This window comes from Bombus terrestris, chromosome 9 (genome assembly GCF_910591885.1).
Source record: "Bombus terrestris chromosome 9, iyBomTerr1.2, whole genome shotgun sequence".
Taxonomy (NCBI): domain Eukaryota; kingdom Metazoa; phylum Arthropoda; class Insecta; order Hymenoptera; family Apidae; genus Bombus; species Bombus terrestris.
The window spans coordinates 11,806,411-11,824,076 of NC_063277.1; the positions used below are offsets into that span (position 1 = coordinate 11,806,411).

The window sequence follows — 17,666 nt, forward strand, 5'->3', positions numbered from 1 at the left end:
CATTATGACAAAAAGAAAATTATGTATTAACATAATAAAAACGATTCCATTATTATTAGTTAACCGGCATAATCATAACTATAGTAATGTGCTGTTGAATACATTTATTTAAATACATACCTATATACGTTCATAATTACAAATCGTAATCAAAAATAATTTCGAGCAATATTTCATATTCATCCTATAATACAATTTTTGTTCCTTTTTCCTAAATAGATTAAATAGATATTTGCATTGATATTTTAATAAATATTTGTGCTGTTTTGTTACCACAACAATTCAAATTTCAAATTTTAAATCCTACATTCATAATTGTTATAATTATTAGTAATTTATACCATATTTTTACGAATGTATTTTGTGGAATATATTTTTCGAATATCATTAATAAAAGCTTTTACATCATCTGGTTCTGGGAATAGATGTGTTTGATGTAAAGATTTCATCGTTAATGATAGATTCATCAATCCTAATTTCCTTATAACATTTGACTGAATTGTTGCTTTCGTTTTACCAATATATAAAATGCACTTACGAAGTTGCATTTCTAAGGATTCGCTTTAAACAAAATAAACGTGTTTAATATAATGTAGTGAAAATTGATGTATTACCTCATACAAATTCTGAATGAAAAGTAAATTAAAAAAAGATAATCAAATACGAAAGTAATATAAAACTTCCGAAATAATTTTATAAACAAGCATACGTTAATTTTTTTTAGTTTACCTCAATATAATATGAATAATTCCGCCTAAAAGTATGAAGTCTTCATAAAGTCGTGTAAAAAATACATAACTGCTATTATAATAAATGCATTTATGTTGAATTGGGAGTTTCTTCACCTTTTCCCAAATGTTTAACAAGTATCCGTTTGACAAACCTTCCAGAAAAATGTAGGATTTTTCACAATTTTCTATAGCGAAACCCGTTAAAATATGCTTCAACATACCCTGTGTCTGTATCATAAATAACATCAAAAAACGATATCAACTAACTAAAACTGATAAGTATGTATGACAACAGAAAAATATATAAAGAGTGGTAAAAAAATCAAACTACAATTATACTTCAAAATTTTACTTTTAAATTATTGTTTTCTATTGAAGATTCGTAAATGGTCAGTAAGTTGGAATTATGAAGAGATACATCTTTCAAAATATCATTAGCCAATTTTAAATCGTTCAAATTGAAAAATATTCGATTGAATATATTTTCATGTTGAATGATCTTCTTTTGAATTATTCGCAAATCACACGTTGGACGAATTTTAATTTTTATCGATGTACTGTACGATGTAAAAGTATCTGAGGTAAGAGGTGAATTCTTCCACGAAATTTTCTTTCTCTCATCATCTGTATAGTCAATATTGCCAGCAAATATGTTGCAAGGATGAATCAAGTCATTCGTCAATTTTACTTCCCAAAATCCTCTCAAAAGATCAGATATATCAAATTTAGCAATTCCTAGTAAAAATTCCTCTTTCGTAACAGCCTTAGATGATTTTGATACCGATTTATCATAGTCAGGTCGGCCAGAAATTGAGGGTTCAATAATTCGTATGCCAATTACCTAATTACAAAAGTTGATACGTTCCTAAATTATTTCGCTCATTATACATATATACAAGATTCTAATTACCTGGACAGTAAGAAATTTTGTTGTAAGAAATTTAACCAATTCTTTCGGTTGAAATTCCTCACAGAGGAAACACTTAACAAATTCGAAATACATGATTCTATTTGGAATATAGCATGGTGTGACAATCGTACGATCTACGAAAAGAATTTTCATATATATCCACTTGAAACCGTTTTCAATCACTATATTGGCCGGGAAATTCGATAACTGTTCCAATTTGATCGATATAGAATTCAAATTCATGCGTAATTGCTTGTTTGTTAAAATATTTTGACACTGTGCGTACATCAAGATCGATGAAATACATGGTAGTTGTGGTGTTCGGTTGTAACTAGTAATTGTACCCATGTCTGAAAATAAAATTGCTATTATTTTTTATTCGGAACTAGCGCAAAATTATTATTTCAATTTATACTGAAGATACAATTATAGATCATAGGTCTTTTAAATAGCATAATATTTAATTTTCTATGATATTCTGAAAACTGAATATTCTTTTTATATTTTAATTTGGTGATAAGTAAGATTTTTTCTATATAACAAATTATATAAATTGTAAATTGCATATTGGTGATTTTAAGCGTTGATGTGCAATGCAAAAAATTTCACTTTCGAACAATTACAATAAGAACTTACAAATATGCTGCGTGTGACCAGTAAAAATAAGTACGTATGTATACGAGTAATAATATATATATATATATATAATTAAACAGCGACTTGAAATTGTTTGGAAAAAGATAGTAGAAATTTTAGGGATAACGACAATGACAAGAAACCAGACATTGGATTGACTTTAAATAAATTTGATCACAGGAGAGAAGAAGGTGAAAGATCTTTCTAGTAAAATAATTGTAAGGACTACTATAATTGTAAGGATTACTACACTATGTCGTGAATTAAAGGGATCAAATGATTCCACAGGGCGCAGAGAAGGAATATGCTCCATAAAGTCATCAATGAAGACGCTCAAAAACTGTAAATGCATTGTATGTTAAATTAAATTTTACTAAACATTAATTTTACATTAGATTACATACGATAAATATAGTATCTATAATTACAATATATATAAAAAAATCACACATAATACAAATATAATAAGCAGTAAAAAATTTACAATAATGAGCATGGTTCACTAGATATATTCTACCAGGAATTTTCATCTATTTAGACAGTTAAGGTTACATTTACACCAAAGACAATACGTATCACATTACGAAACAAGCAGACAAAAAAGCAATTCTTTATAGAATTGACATAAACTGTGTGAACAATAGTTTGACTAGTTAGACTCGCACTGGCGTGACATAAAAAGATGTCGGCCGTACGAATGATTGTTAAAAAGAAAACTACGTTACATATTATTAATAAGTAACTAAATAAAATACGCATACTAAGTTACGTTACATATTCTCGAAAAATAAGGACGCGAGACGTAAAAATCCTCGTTAGTACAGTGGTCAGTATCCCCGCCTGTCACGCGGGAGACCGGGGTTCGATTCCCCGACGGGGAGTTTCAATTTTTGCATTTTTGTTCATACTTTCCTTTTTTTTTATAATCCTATTTTATTTTACAAATAAGTTACTTCATATTATTTGGATATATTTCAAAGTATTGTGCAAACTACAAATCAAAGGCAAAAATAACTACCTCATGTATAAATGCATTTCTTAAGTTCTATTATATAAAGTATAAGTTAGTATGGATTTTATGTACAGTTACCTTATAATTAGTCATTTTAGATCTAATAAATCAACTGTAGTCGACAAGTTTTACATTATTTCAGTATACGAACCAGAAATTTGATTATATAGTTCCTGTGCCACATTGTACAAACGAAAGAAGTCATAGTCTAAATAAAATGCTCTTTTAATTCCTAAAATTACCTTATAAACTCCTTTATCGTTTAAAACCCTTATAAATACTGTATTAATTCCGGTACAATAAACATTCGTTTTCAGAATAGAGTAGTCAGTATCGCAAGTACACATTGAAAAGCTGAGGATCTTTGAGCAGGTGTAACGAAGCAGCACGACGTGCAAACCAAATGTGGTCCGTGCACCCTCTTGCTTAGCCTACAGAACTATAGGATAATGGCACCCGTTATATATTTAATGTATATCTATTTAATGCCCCATTTATTCCCCCTGTCCACAATCCTACACAGTATAAACACTGATATATATATATATATATATCATTCTTTCTTCTTCGTATATATATATATCGTTCTTTCATCTCCGACATATATATATATATATATATATATATATATATATATATATATATATATATATATATACATATATATATATATATATATATATATATATGTCGGAGATGAAAGAACACCGGAACCCCTCCTTGGATTCGGGAATACCATAACGTTGTAACTTAGATTAAACAAATGTCACTCCGATTGTTTGAGATTTATAATTGTGAGCTTGGGCTCGAGGCGACAATCAGTCGCCGAACGTAGCCGCGGTCAAAGGGATGGACGTTTTATCTAACAAAGGCACAGAGTAACTCTATACCTCTCCTTAAAAGAAATAGTCGCAGCGACACGCAGCAGTAAATATTTCAATGGTTTCTGTCCCGTGGCTCGCCACATGCACATTCTATCCTCCGGGTAAGATGATCTCCAGATGTCAACATACCTCCGCAGTATATGTTTAGCTAACGCGAGGACCCGCAATAAATCTTAAGATTTAGTCAAGCAAAGTCCTTCATATAGACAAGCAGTCTTTGTTGCAACTACGGGAAGATAGGAGAAACCTATCTTCCACGAACGATGCCCCCCGTCAACAACCTCCTCTCAAGGAGGATATGGAGATTGACCAATTAGCAACAGCGCTAATTTCCCTCACCTTTGGAACGAAAGCTTTCTTTGACGAATCCGAGGATCTCATATCCTTAGACCCACCCAATATAGTTTTCCTCGACGACATCGTCGAGACGGAGAGTCATTCTTTCGTGTGATCTCATTGACGAGTGACAGTACTATCTTATAACCAGTGAATACCTCACGTCTAGTTAACAAAGAGTTAGACTTGAACTGTGCGATAACATACGTTTATCATCCCGTGACCGCGGATTCGTTTGAACCTAAGGTCATTATCACTAGTGCTACGAGTGCTTAATCTTGTTAATAAGCCTGTGCTAATAAACTCTTCGTTGTATCACGACAATGGCTAATTCTAATGAAAATTCATTAAACGCCCATCTCCTTAATCCTGACTTCAATCCGACATCAGAAGTGGGATACAAGGACTTGTTAACAACGATGAAACAGCAAATGGATTTCATGCGTGACGTATTTCATACACTAACAAAGAAAGATGGGGTGGAACTTGAAAAATTTTCGCTACCACGTTTTAACCCGGGAAGCTTGGGCTCTGACCCAGCCGCATGGTGTGCGACTGTCGACGTGATCATGGAAGAAAAACCTTTGCAAGGCAATGCGCTACTTTGTGCCTTGAGTGCCGCTCTAGAAAGCTCGGCAGCGCAGTGGCTTACACAGATACCTGCTACTCAAATTTCCTCTTGGCCAAAGTTTAAAGACCGTTTCCTTACACGCTTTGGTGGGAAAGAAACAGCTGCCACGGCGCTATGGAAGATGAAAAATCAAGCACGACTGGAGGGTGAAACCCTGGGAGATTACAGCAGCCGTTTACGTTCCTTCCTGATGGCGAGGTGGGAAAGGTGTACCAAGGACGAGATAGTCAACGCTGCCGTGCTCCTTCATATAGGTTCACAGGACCAGCGCGTCCTACGGATAGCACTCACAAGCGATATCAAGACCGAGGACCAGTTCACAGGCGAAATGACAATGCTCTCCGATTCTGTGAAGAGGCCGGCGTCTTCAGTAAGCAACTCCTCCGCGGGTCCCGAAGCTAAACGGCATAAGCCTCTCGACTCCCGACACAAGTGCTACCACCGTGGTAGGCACGGACATAGAGCATCTGAGTGCCGCGAGAGGACAAGACTGGAGGCGAAGAAGCGCAAACGAAAACCAGGAGAAAACCGGGCTGTCACATCTTCGAAGGTGTCCTGCTACAGGTGTAACGAGGAGGGGCACATCACGCCTAACTGCCCAACCTTGCGAGGAGGAAACCTTGCTATAAAGGAGAGCTATAGAGTTACTCACGAAGTAACCTGTGCCTTTGTTAGATAAAACGTACATCCCTTGACCGCAGCTATGTTCGGCGACTGGTTGTCGCCTCGAGCCCAAGCTCACTATCATAAATCTCGAACAATCGGAGTGATATTTGTTTAATCTAAATTACGACATTACGGTATTCCCGAGAATCCAAGGAGAGGTTCCGGCGTTCTTCCATCTTCGACATATATATATATATAGATAGATAGATAGATAGATAGATAGATGAATAGATATATACTTTGTAAGAAGAATTTCGTAAATTTATGTGTGTACTAAGTGATACTAAGTTACTTTTATAATACAGATATTTTCGAGAAGTACAAAATTATAAAAATTTTCATCAGTATATTGGTTGGTAGATTAATTAAAATTTAAATGGAGAATAATCGTAAGGTCCTCGGTAGTATAGTGGTCAGTATCCCCGCCTGTCACGCGGGAGACCGGGGTTCGATTCCCCGCCGGGGAGAAAATTTTTTTCATTCTTAGCTATAATAATAATTTTTTAAGTAACCTATACAAAAATTAGTATGTGATCTCAACTTAATATAATATATATCTTATCTCAATCCTTTCTTTCTTTACTATGTTACTGACACCGATTTTATAGTATTTTTTTGCCATTTTTCTATACAAAAATCATGACTAAGGTATAAACGATTGCGTTTACTATAACATAAATATTGTAACATTAAGTACAATGTATAATAGACAAATATATAAATAATGCAAATGAACCTTCTCTAATCTATAATTTTCTGTTACGTTTGCTGTTATACTTTTTGATGTTTAGGTTTATTGCTGACCTTGTAAATATAATTATTGGGAATAACAATTAACAGCATTAATTACGTATATAAGCACACAAATTATGTTTAGTCCCTATACTATAGAGCCTTTCATCTGTTGGAAAATAAATCTAACAATTATAAATTATAAACTACGTATAAAATGTAAAAATTACCAGAAAACAAAGTTTCGGCAGGTAAACATATCTCATATGTATCTATTTTGTGTTTTTGTTTTCCCTTCTCATTTTTTTTAATTTGGTTCTGTCGAGTAGATCTTTTAGTTTGTTTTGGCGATGATTTCCTTTCATTCTCAATCGAATTTGTGGCAATAAATTCAAGCTTTAAAGATTCAGATGGAAAACGTCCTTTTCTTAACATTTTCCGAAATATATATTCATGTATACTGTCTAATGAATTTTTTTTTAAATATGAATAATATTAATACAAATTTTTAAATTTTTATTTTGTTATGAATCTTTCTTTTTAAAATTCTTATTTATACAGTATTCTGCAAGTTATTTGTTTATATAAAAGTTGTATTTTTTTAATATGTACCTGGTATTACATCAAGATATGTAGTAATACTAAAATCACTATGAACTTCATCTGTAATTATTATAGGTTGTGGAAGTGGAGGAGTTGAAGGTTTAACAGAATTGGAATGATACAAATTAAGGGGATATATTTCAAGAAATTCTTCCTGCCCTACATTAATGGATTTATCATCCATATAAAATCCTTTTACTTGATCTTTTTTAGCTCTATGAAATAAATATAGGAAATGAAGAAGCTAAAACAATAATAGTATGTAGTACAATTAAATATATTATTGCATGAATAATTTAATGACAACCCAATGTAAGCATTCTTTAGCAATCTTTAATTAAATAGTACAAAGTTATTAAAAATTTATAAAAAGTCACTAAAATAAACTATATAATTATCATAATATAATTAAAAATGTAATTTCATGATTATTAAATACATGTGTTGGAATATTATTGATTTGAAATATTGTATTTCAATTAATTGTTACTTTAAAATTTACGTACATACATCGAATGTGACTTACCTTTCAGAAAATTTTTGTTTTCCACAAAATATATGACAATTAATTACATAGTTAAAAAAGTTTTTTAATTGAATTTCATTTAAGTGAACTAAATGATGAATAGAAAATATGACCCAACATGTATCTTTATTTATTGGACATGGTATTGATCTTAAACAAAAATCATCATTTTCAGTATAGATCTATAAAGAAAGATAAAGAAAGCTATATTATGTTTAAATTTTAACGTTAGATTCTAGTATTTATAGCAAAAAAAACATTCATAAATTGTCATAAATGAATTTTCTATTTATAAATAAAGTTATTGTCCATTACTTTTAATTTATTATAAGAATTACTCAAAATTTTTAATATCGTAAGAAAGTAATTTCTCTAGTATTGTATATATATATCGTAAAGTAAAATTTATTGAAATGTCTACATACAGGACTTGTTTACTAAAATATCAAAGAGTCCGAAATATATATTGTATATATATAAATTTTTATAATATTTCTCGTTATATATTAAAAGAAAATGATATACCTTTGTTGCTTTTTCCCAACAACGACAATCAAATTTGAAATTATAATTTGGAAAAAGATCATATTCCACGTGTATTTCGGCTAATATTTGATCTACATATATAACATTCTTCGAAGATTCTGTAATTTCAGATGTATCCTTACTTATTTCCTTCTCTTTACGTTGACGTATTATTTTCTTTTTAACCTTATCTTTAATTGAATTTTTATCGTTTTCAATATTTGAATTGGGTTTAGTAGAAATTGAGAATCCAAATGTTAATATAAGATGCATTACAATTTGGTATTAATTATTTTATTACTATCATTCATTAATACGCGGCACTCTTTAGTTTATTTTAATTTAAGCTTCTCTCAGTATCAATATTCCTCTTTAAATGTCAGATTTCGGTGAGTTCTATGTATAATATGCATTTGTAAATTCCTCTTATTATATTAAATATTTCTTATTATTAATATAATTATATTTTTCCATATTGTTTTAATTATCATATAGTTTAAATGAAAGGTCTACAATAAAAAGATAGTTATAACATTTAGTAGATTTAAACTGTAATGAATTAAATTTATAAAAGATTTTTATGAGATATTTGAAGGTATAGAGACATATAAAATATATGAAAATATATAAACTATTTAAAGTAAAGTGTATTTAATAAGTAAAACAAATCTCTATTTAGGATCCATTTTTTTAATTATTATAGTAAAAATATGATTATGCATATATTGTAAACATTTGCATTTTATATATAGTCAGTTGAGAGAATTTGGAATAAAATAAAAAATAAAATTTTATCTATAAAATTAACATCTAATTATTGAATATATTCAACAATGATCATTATAAATAAATAATTACTTAAATAGATTAATTGTAGTTCCCGCTGAAGGATTTCGGGATTCAATATGGCGATTGGATTCTGATTCGGGTAGAAACATAGCGTCGGAAGGATAATATTACCGAAGGAAGTTTCTTCATAATTTTGTACAGTAGTTAAATAATTCACTAAGAGACTTCAAAATATAAATATGAAATAGCATGTACGCCATTATAATATATAATTATCATGTATATCATAAACTTTTAATTTTTATATGTTAATAGTAATATATTTAAAGAAGTTATTAAATTTTATATATGTATACATAATAACCATAAAGTGAAGAAAACTTGTGCCAAGAATGTCTCAGGAAGACGATGTAGGATTTTTATATAAAACAATGAGTAAGTTGAGGAAACAATTTGTTAAAATATTTAATGTGATAAACAAACATAAATAATCATTTTTTATCAGATATACTACTGAAATTGTTATGTTTCAATTTTTTTTTTAAATTTCTAAATAATTTTAGCTGTAATCTTGTCTTTCTTCTCCCTATTTCATAATATTAATTTAGAATCTAAACAAAATCAATTAAAGATTTAATGCTATATAAAACATGTTTACATTTTAATTCTATGTATGTATTCTGTTTAAACATACATGCATAATTGAAATAAATATAAAAATCTTGTTTAATTAATAAGTAAATTAAATTTAGAATAATAAATTGCACAATGTTATTAATTTTACAATATAAATATATTATAAGCTTACTTTAATACACATAATTTTTTTCTCCAAAATTTTATGATAATATCTCCTTTTTTAATTTTTTATTTAAAAAATAATTAATGCTTTAATAATAGCTTATTTAAAACGATGAACAAAAATAAAAGAATACATAAAATAATTATCGTAATCGTAATACACGAAACCGGCGTCGTATATTACGCATACGTCAGTATTTTACATTGACGATTTGATGAGTTTGATACATAGTCGAAGACATTTAAAAACTATACAGCGGTATATGAATGTGTCAGAATCTTTAAAAGAAATATTAAGTTTATGTGAAAAAAAGTATGAAATTTTACCATTGAAATTAAACAAAAGTGTTGCTTTAAGAGTAATATGACTAGCATTTGTACGTATTTACCGTGAATTAAGTACATAACCTAAAATTAATTTTTTATACCTTTTTGGGAGTGCATATCCCTCGGATTAAGTATGTTGTTGATAGAAAAATGTTTATTGTTGTATTTTATTCCTTTTGATGAAACATTTAACATATAAATAACAAATTATTATATAAAATAATTCTTTTTAGTTGAAAGGGATCCAAAAAAGAGGAGGGTTAAGCCTGTAGGATCAGCACAATCTTTACTTGATTTTGATTTAGGTGAAAGCTCTGATGATAGTGATTTCAGAATTGAGGATCACTGTGAAGAATCTGATGACGATTCAGTGGATTCTAATGATATTGGAAAAGGTAAAATATACTGATGATGATCTTTAAACATAATATTATGAACATTTGTTTTGAAATTAACTAATATAAATTTGTTTGCATTTATGAAAGAGGAAGAAGATGTATCGGAGCAATCTGATGATTCTTTGGAAGATCCATTACTGAAAAAAAAAGAAAATCCTAACTTGACTGTAGGAGATGTGATTGAACAAGCTAGGCAACAAGCATTAAAAGGAGGTTCACTTGAAGATAAATTAAATAAAATGTTAATTTGTTGTGGTTGCTTAGGAGACAGAAGTGATGATGTTAATGAAATTGTTGAATGTGATGGATGTGGTGTTAGTGTGCATGAAGGTAAAAATTTTTAACATTTTAATTTGTAATTTAAATTTTATTTATAATCATAAATATTGATAAGTAACTGGTAAACATAATTTTTTAATTAAATTTATTTAAGGATGTTATGGTGTATCTGATGTAGAAAGCTTTTCAAGTACTGATTCTTTATGTCAGTCAGCACCGTGGTTTTGTGAAGCTTGTAGTGCAGGAATTGAAGATCCATCCTGTGAACTTTGTCCTAATAAAGGTGGAATTTTTAAAGAGACTGATGTAGGTAAATGGGTACATTTAGTATGTGCACTTTATGTACCTGGTGTTGCTTTTGGGGAGGTACACAAACCTTTAATTTTTGTTAAATATGGGTTAATATTATTTCTAAGTATACATATATATATATATATATATATATATGTTTATTTAGGTTGATCGCTTATCAAGTGTAACACTGTTTGAAATGGCTTATAGTAAATGGGGAGCAAAACAATGTTCTTTATGTGAAGATGCACGTTTTGCCCGTACTGGTGTGTGCATAGAATGTGATGCAGGGATGTGTCATACATATTTTCATGTCACTTGGTAAGAATCAGTTGTAAATACAATCAAACTATTCAATATAAATAAAAACACAGTACAACAAAGTTTAGAATCAACTTAAAAGACATATTGTTATGTTTTTGTAGTGCGCAAAGAGAAGGACTGTTATCTGAAGCCCATTGTGAAGAAGTTGAACAGGCTGACCCATTTTATGCACATTGTAAACTTCATTCTGATAAAACACTTGTTCGTAGACGTAGACGCAATTGGTTGGCGTTACAACTACGAGCGCAATACCGACAACAATTATTAAAACAACCTAATCATTTAGACACCGAAGAACAGCGTAGAATACAAAGAAAATTAGCAAAACATAGGCATAAATACTTGGCTCATAAAGCCTCTAGGCCACCACCATGGGGTATGTTAATTAACTACATCCGTTAATTAAGCGTAAAATATTACATAAAATATTTATGTATTATTTGTAGTGCCAACACAAAAAATGCCTCGATTATTAACTACTTCAGCTTCGGCTTGCCGGCAACTAGCAAGAAAAGCTGAACTCATGGGTGTTGATACTGCTGCATTGGAAGCTCAAGAAGCACAACTTGTAGCTTTGGTTGATGTTAGGAAGAAGTGGCATATTCCACCTGCTTTTAGTGTAGAATTCATTGGTTATTATTTAGATCGTAATTTGCGAGTCACATCTATGAAAAGGCGACTACAAGAACTTCTTGATATTAATTCTCAATTGCTTAACGAACAACAAAGATTAGATAGAAGATATGATGAAGTAATGAAAGATAATGAAGAACAGATCCGAATAAATGTAACAATAAAAGAAAAGATAGAAATGTATCACCAAGTGCTTCAGAGTAGTGGTTATGTAAAACCTCTTCCACAAATAACTGATTTAGCAAAACCAAGAATAGCGCCAACTTTAGGTAAGTTAGATCTTAGGTAAGTTAGATGTACAAAAAGAAACAAATATATCATGATTTTTAAATAGGTACAGGTTTAGGTGTACCTACTGCAGCGGCTTTGAAAATGGGTGTTGGTTTTCCTTTACCTGTTGGTAAAGGAACAGAAGGAGTACGTGAAGGTAGAGTGTTAAGCAGTCAAGCACAAGATCAAAATCATAAAGGCGAACTGACATTAAGGCATCAATGTGGAATATGTAGGAGGTCTACAAATCAACATCTACTTGCAAAGTGTGACACATGTCATCTTCATTATCATTTATCATGTCTTAGTCCACCTTTATCACGTATGCCGAAAAAAACGAAACTTATGGGATGGTATGTATATTATGTCTATATAAATAATGATGTATTCTATTTATTAATTATTTATAAATACAATGTATAAAATTGTATTAAAATTATATATAAATACAATGTATACCATATTTTCCAATGTAGGCAATGTTCTGAATGTGACAAAGAATCTTCTGGATCAGAAGTTGAACGTGTTGATACCTCAGCCCCACGTAAATTAAGACATTGTAAAGATGATTTGAATTTAACATCAACACCAACACCACCACAAGAAATACAATTACCTACAACGCCAACAACGCCTAGTACATCCAAAAATTCTTCCGCCAATCTTAATAGTATAACGAATGCAACCGCGCCTGAAACACCTACAACACCAAAAGTAAATACATATTGTTAAATGTTCTTTCGAAAAATTTGTTTTTTTATATTATATATATAAAGAATGTATATATTATATTGGGTTGGCAATTAAGTGATTGCGAATTTTGTCAATATCACCTAATAACAAAATCCGCAATCACTTAGTTGCCAAACCAATATATATATTCTATTGTCTAATATATAGGTAACTATAAAACCAGTTGGACCACAACCTCCGTCTTCAACTCCCATTCAATCAAGTGAGCCAATATATAATCAACAACCTATTAATAATGTGACAATAACAAGAGAAGGTTCGCCTGAATATATGGTAGCTTCAGCGGATGGTACAGAATCTGTTTCACAGAGAAGTGCAAAAAAAAGAAGAAGGTATGTAAAATATGTATATCTTCATATAAATATGAACCATAACATTTTTTCGAATTTTATTAGGGAGAAACATAAAAGATATACGCCTGATCCAATTACGGGTATAAAGCAAAGAAAACGCAAACATAAGAGAAAAAGTCTTGATGTGGAAAATCCTGAAGGACAAAGTCAACCAGAAATTCATAGAAGAATCACAATAAAGGTATTCAATTTGTAGTTATTCATAAACTTTAGTGCTGTAATATGTGTATGTGCATATATATATATATGTATGTATGTATGTATGTATGTATATGTATATCACCTCATAATATTTTTATTAAATAGATAAAACCAATTCCAAGACCAGAAGGAGATGTAGCATCAGAATCAAGTCCACAAATGTTTGTTGCCACATCTACTAGTACTGAAATTACATCACCACCGCCATTACCTAAACTACCACCACCTCCACCTGTTCCACTTTTACCTTCAAATACTGTTCCTGTAACAGCAAATGTATCTACTAATAATACAAATAGTAGAACATCTACAGGAAATGGAAAAAGAGGAAAAGATACAGACCTTTTGACACATTGCAATGTCTGTGATATGTCTGGTACCAGTCAAAATCTCGTCATGTTAGTTTACATAAATATATCAAATACTTATTTCTTAAATATATGCTGGATATATGAATTCACCATTTTTCGTACCTCAGGTGTGATGAATGTAAAAAATGCTACCACTTCACCTGTCTTGATCCACCAGTTAAAAAATCACCTAAAAGAAGAGGCTATTCGTGGCATTGTGCGGACTGCGATCCGAGTGTAAGTTAATCAAGTTTTGTTGTTTACATTTATTGCAACATTAACCCAAAATATACTGTTAAGGTACTTTTTATTTAGTCAACACAAGAAAAAATAAACCGAAGATTGATTTATAGATAGTGAAACATAATTCATAGAATATCTAGATACTACTAGTATGTGACAAAATATAAAGTACCTTAATATAAAATTTATGTAAATTATGAATTCTCTTAATAATTTTAAAATAAATAGAACAAACAATCTTATTAATAACTAGTTGCTAACATTAACTAATTATTTTCAGTAAAAGCTGTGCCATCTTTATTTATTGAATAATCAAATACAACGTTCCATTTACGAAATATCGAATGGCAATTAGTTATTAATACGAAAAAAAACTTAAAATCTCACTTTTGTAAGAAAATGGGAACAATTCTTCATAAAAGATGGATAATACACCTACACTTCGTATAATTTCGAAGCAGCCAAAGCAACAAATTAGGCTAAAACTTATTTATGGATACTTTTATCTTTGATCTAAAATTGTCACTAGGAATATATCTTGAAGCTAATTTAATTCAATAAAAGAAAGAATCTGTAATAGTAAAAATATTTCTTTCATTTCAGGCCTCTGAATCTGAGACTTAATATCAACAATTTTATGTCTGCAGCTATAATTCTACGTTCAAACAAATTAAGACATTGAATATTGTTTTTTGTAAAAATACAGAATATAGATAAAAATTTTCCTCTAATCATAAAAATCTCTTGAAAATACATACTGCAAATTTCATTGTTAAATATATATATTAAAATTTCTGCATATATTTAGTGAAGTTTTCAATATTTATTTTCAATGGGTTATTTTGCTTAATTTTAAATTTTTATTTCTAAATATGCATATATGTGTATATATGTTTTGTTTCTACACATGTACATATATACGTATGTGTGTGTGTATTTAATATTCATCAAGAATCCTACATACACATATATTTTCGAAGGTAAGAAACAATTAAAGAATCATACAATTTCAGAATCTCTTTTGATACTTATGATATAATTTAGTAATTATTAATATAAGTTCTATATAAAATATTAAGACAAATTTGATTTGCAATGATATATGTATAACATTTTTTTATATTACAAACAAATTACATTACATTTACATTAAAAATAAATTAACATTCATTTCGAAAGTTACATTGAAGTAAATAATATTTTCGTCTTATTTTTTCCAGATATATACCCATTAGAAAAATCAAGAGCACTCATAATACTTTTACCTTGTATAGCTATTTGCTTTGCAGAAACAAAAGTGTTTTCTTTACACTTTATAACCAATGCATTATTCTTTTTATTATATATCACGGTTCCTATAAACACAAAATGTTGATAAATATATATATTCACTAATAATCTAATATTTTAAATACTTTATTTAATATTATAATATCAAAAAGTATACATAAAATTACAAATTTACCTGGTTCTGCTCCTTCAAATTTTGTTACTATTGATTCTGATTCAATTTTATGAACATCAAATAACTTTATTTTTGCGTTTTGAAATGAAGTAATTAAAGGGTATAAACCCACAAGAGCACGATGTAAGTTATAAACATTTGTTGCAGACATCTTATTCCAATTAACTAAAGATATTTTTGACGTTATTTTTGGTGCTGAAAATTATATTGATCTATACTTTATAATGCATGCATCATTATAATCCGATAATTTATCCATGATAAAATATACAAGATGATTTATGTAAAGCTGTTAAAAAATATTTTCTTTGGTACCAACATTGCAGATATATTTGCTTTCCTTTGTGTGCAACATTTAATAAAATGACTCTCAATCTAGAATATGCTTATATTTGTTAAATTTAAATTCTTTGTGGCTGGTAACTTTTGTAACTTTTGAACTGTGTAAAAAGTAATGAAAGAATAAATATAAAAGAATATTTCAATCAAATATTATTAAATCCAACAATAACTAGCTATATATAATAAAATATTAATATGTCATTCTATTTGAAAAAAATGAGAGCTGAGAGATCTCCTTTTGCAAAAGCTGTTGTGCCTAAAATAATTAGTCCTCTGTTCCATTTTAATTAAAAAGAAAAGCAAGCCAGAACTTGCAATAATTTTTAAGAAAATGGCTTGTAATACTTTATGACTCATTTTGTATATTTACCATATGTTACGTTTTCTTCATCTTGAGGTCTTGCAGATTTTAATAATTCTAATAAATTTTCAAACGTTTCTTTTAAAAGATTTGCACCAAGTTTTGCTAATTTTGTATATAATTCTGGCCGAGTTTCATGTTCATCAATATCTATTGCCCTCTGCAATACTATTTCTCCTATATCAAATCTAAAATAATATTTAATTCAAATAATATTAAATATGTTAGAATATTCTCTTTTTTATACTTGTACAATACAACTTTCTAAATCTTTAAAAATAAATAACAGTGAATTTTACTTTTTTGGCATTATTTTCATTACTGTGACACCAGTTTTTGAATCTCCATTTATTAACGCGTGACTTATTGGACCTGGTCCTCTCCATCTTGGTAATAAACTACCATGTACATTCAACATACCTCTATAAAAGAACAATAAATATATGTCAATACGTGAAACATTAATACATAAATAAATTGAAGATTCCAAGAAAATAACTTACAGTGGAAATGCATTTATGATTTTGGATGGTATTAAATGACCAAATGAAACAACTATTCCTATATGGAACTCTGATTTATTAATTTCAATTGGCCATTTATTTACAATAATTTTATTTTCTTTTGCATATTTTGTGACAGAATTTTCCTTTTTTTGATTGACAGTAACAATTTCTAGTCGTTCCAGTTCCTTAGATCTACTATACACAAAAATATGTGTGTTAAATTTTCAAATTTATAAATATAAGGTATAAATGGTTTATAATATAAAGATAACAGTATTATTCTTACTATTTGCTATACAAGACTTTCAAACTTTCGACAGAAAATTCATCTGTGCCAAAAAATAATATCTTCCATGCAGCACTTTGCTGTTTTTCATGTGATTGACTATAACAAATATAATGCTTATTATATATTTTTGAATTAAAAGTTAGAAGAAATATTTTATTTACTTCTTTTAACGAATATAAGAATGGTGCTGTATTATACACTGCACGGTTGAAAATTAAATACATGGTTGTTTTCATAATTTATTGGACACCTCTTTAATCACGGAAACATATATATATACTATCTAATCCAAAGGTGTAACTATATTTCAAATAAGATAAAATAATATAATATATACACATATGATATATTCTAACATATATTTAGCGTGAAATGATTTAATAATTAAGTTATAACATCAAAATTGTAACATTTTGCTTTATATCTTTAAGATTGAACTTTCTCGTCTTAACTATATTTTACTCTATGTTACGAGTGTCATGTTATGTTAGTTTAATAC

At 29.1% G+C, this 17,666-nt stretch overlaps 3 protein-coding genes and 2 non-coding genes across 10 annotated transcripts; 3 read left to right on the forward strand and 2 right to left on the reverse strand.

The window, feature by feature from the left end:
* Nucleotides 1-907: 907 nt before the first annotated feature.
* On the reverse strand, nt 908-2,021 carry LOC125385606. The gene is made up of 2 exons (XM_048408370.1): nt 1,642-2,021; nt 908-1,572 (listed from the first exon to the last, which is right to left on the reverse strand). The coding sequence occupies exons 1-2, from the start codon at nt 1,987-1,989 to the stop codon at nt 1,072-1,074; spliced, it is 849 nt and encodes a 282-aa protein (XP_048264327.1). The 5' UTR covers nt 1,990-2,021; the 3' UTR covers nt 908-1,071.
* A 1,065-nt stretch (nt 2,022-3,086) lies between these two features.
* Nucleotides 3,087-3,158, forward strand: TRNAD-GUC. The gene has a single exon. It is a non-coding gene; the product is annotated as a tRNA-Asp (tRNA).
* Nucleotides 3,159-6,201: 3,043 nt separating this feature from the next.
* On the forward strand, nt 6,202-6,273 carry TRNAD-GUC. Its single transcript has one exon. It is a non-coding gene; the product is annotated as a tRNA-Asp (tRNA).
* A 2,849-nt stretch (nt 6,274-9,122) lies between these two features.
* On the forward strand, nt 9,123-14,957 carry LOC100650729 (PHD finger protein 14). 5 transcript variants are annotated; one of them, XM_003397539.4, is made up of 14 exons: nt 9,125-9,416; nt 10,343-10,504; nt 10,595-10,837; nt 10,941-11,152; nt 11,244-11,398; nt 11,503-11,777; nt 11,848-12,303; nt 12,369-12,657; nt 12,781-13,018; nt 13,205-13,389; nt 13,453-13,591; nt 13,717-14,009; nt 14,090-14,198; nt 14,808-14,957. In XM_003397539.4, the coding sequence occupies exons 1-14, from the start codon at nt 9,374-9,376 to the stop codon at nt 14,826-14,828; spliced, it is 2,820 nt and encodes a 939-aa protein (XP_003397587.2). In that variant the 5' UTR covers nt 9,125-9,373; the 3' UTR covers nt 14,829-14,957. The 5 variants fall into 5 exon arrangements, with proteins under 5 accessions (XP_048264952.1, XP_048264954.1, XP_003397587.2 ...); XM_012311742.2 differs by lacking the exon at nt 14,808-14,957 and adding an exon at nt 14,485-14,790 and having other exon boundaries at nt 9,126-9,416; XM_048408995.1 differs by having other exon boundaries at nt 9,123-9,416; nt 13,717-14,198.
* LOC100650847 (methionyl-tRNA formyltransferase, mitochondrial) lies at nt 14,089-17,642 on the reverse strand. 2 transcript variants are annotated; one of them, XM_003397540.4, is made up of 7 exons: nt 17,165-17,642; nt 16,876-17,073; nt 16,672-16,794; nt 16,382-16,560; nt 15,670-15,864; nt 15,470-15,559; nt 14,089-14,151 (listed from the first exon to the last, which is right to left on the reverse strand). In XM_003397540.4, exons 1-7 carry the CDS (start codon nt 17,401-17,403, stop codon nt 14,111-14,113), a joined length of 1,065 nt encoding a protein of 354 aa, XP_003397588.4. In that variant the 5' UTR covers nt 17,404-17,642; the 3' UTR covers nt 14,089-14,110. The 2 variants fall into 2 exon arrangements, with proteins under 2 accessions (XP_003397588.4, XP_048264955.1); XM_048408998.1 differs by lacking the exon at nt 14,089-14,151 and having other exon boundaries at nt 15,220-15,559.
* Nucleotides 17,643-17,666: the final 24 nt, after the last annotated feature.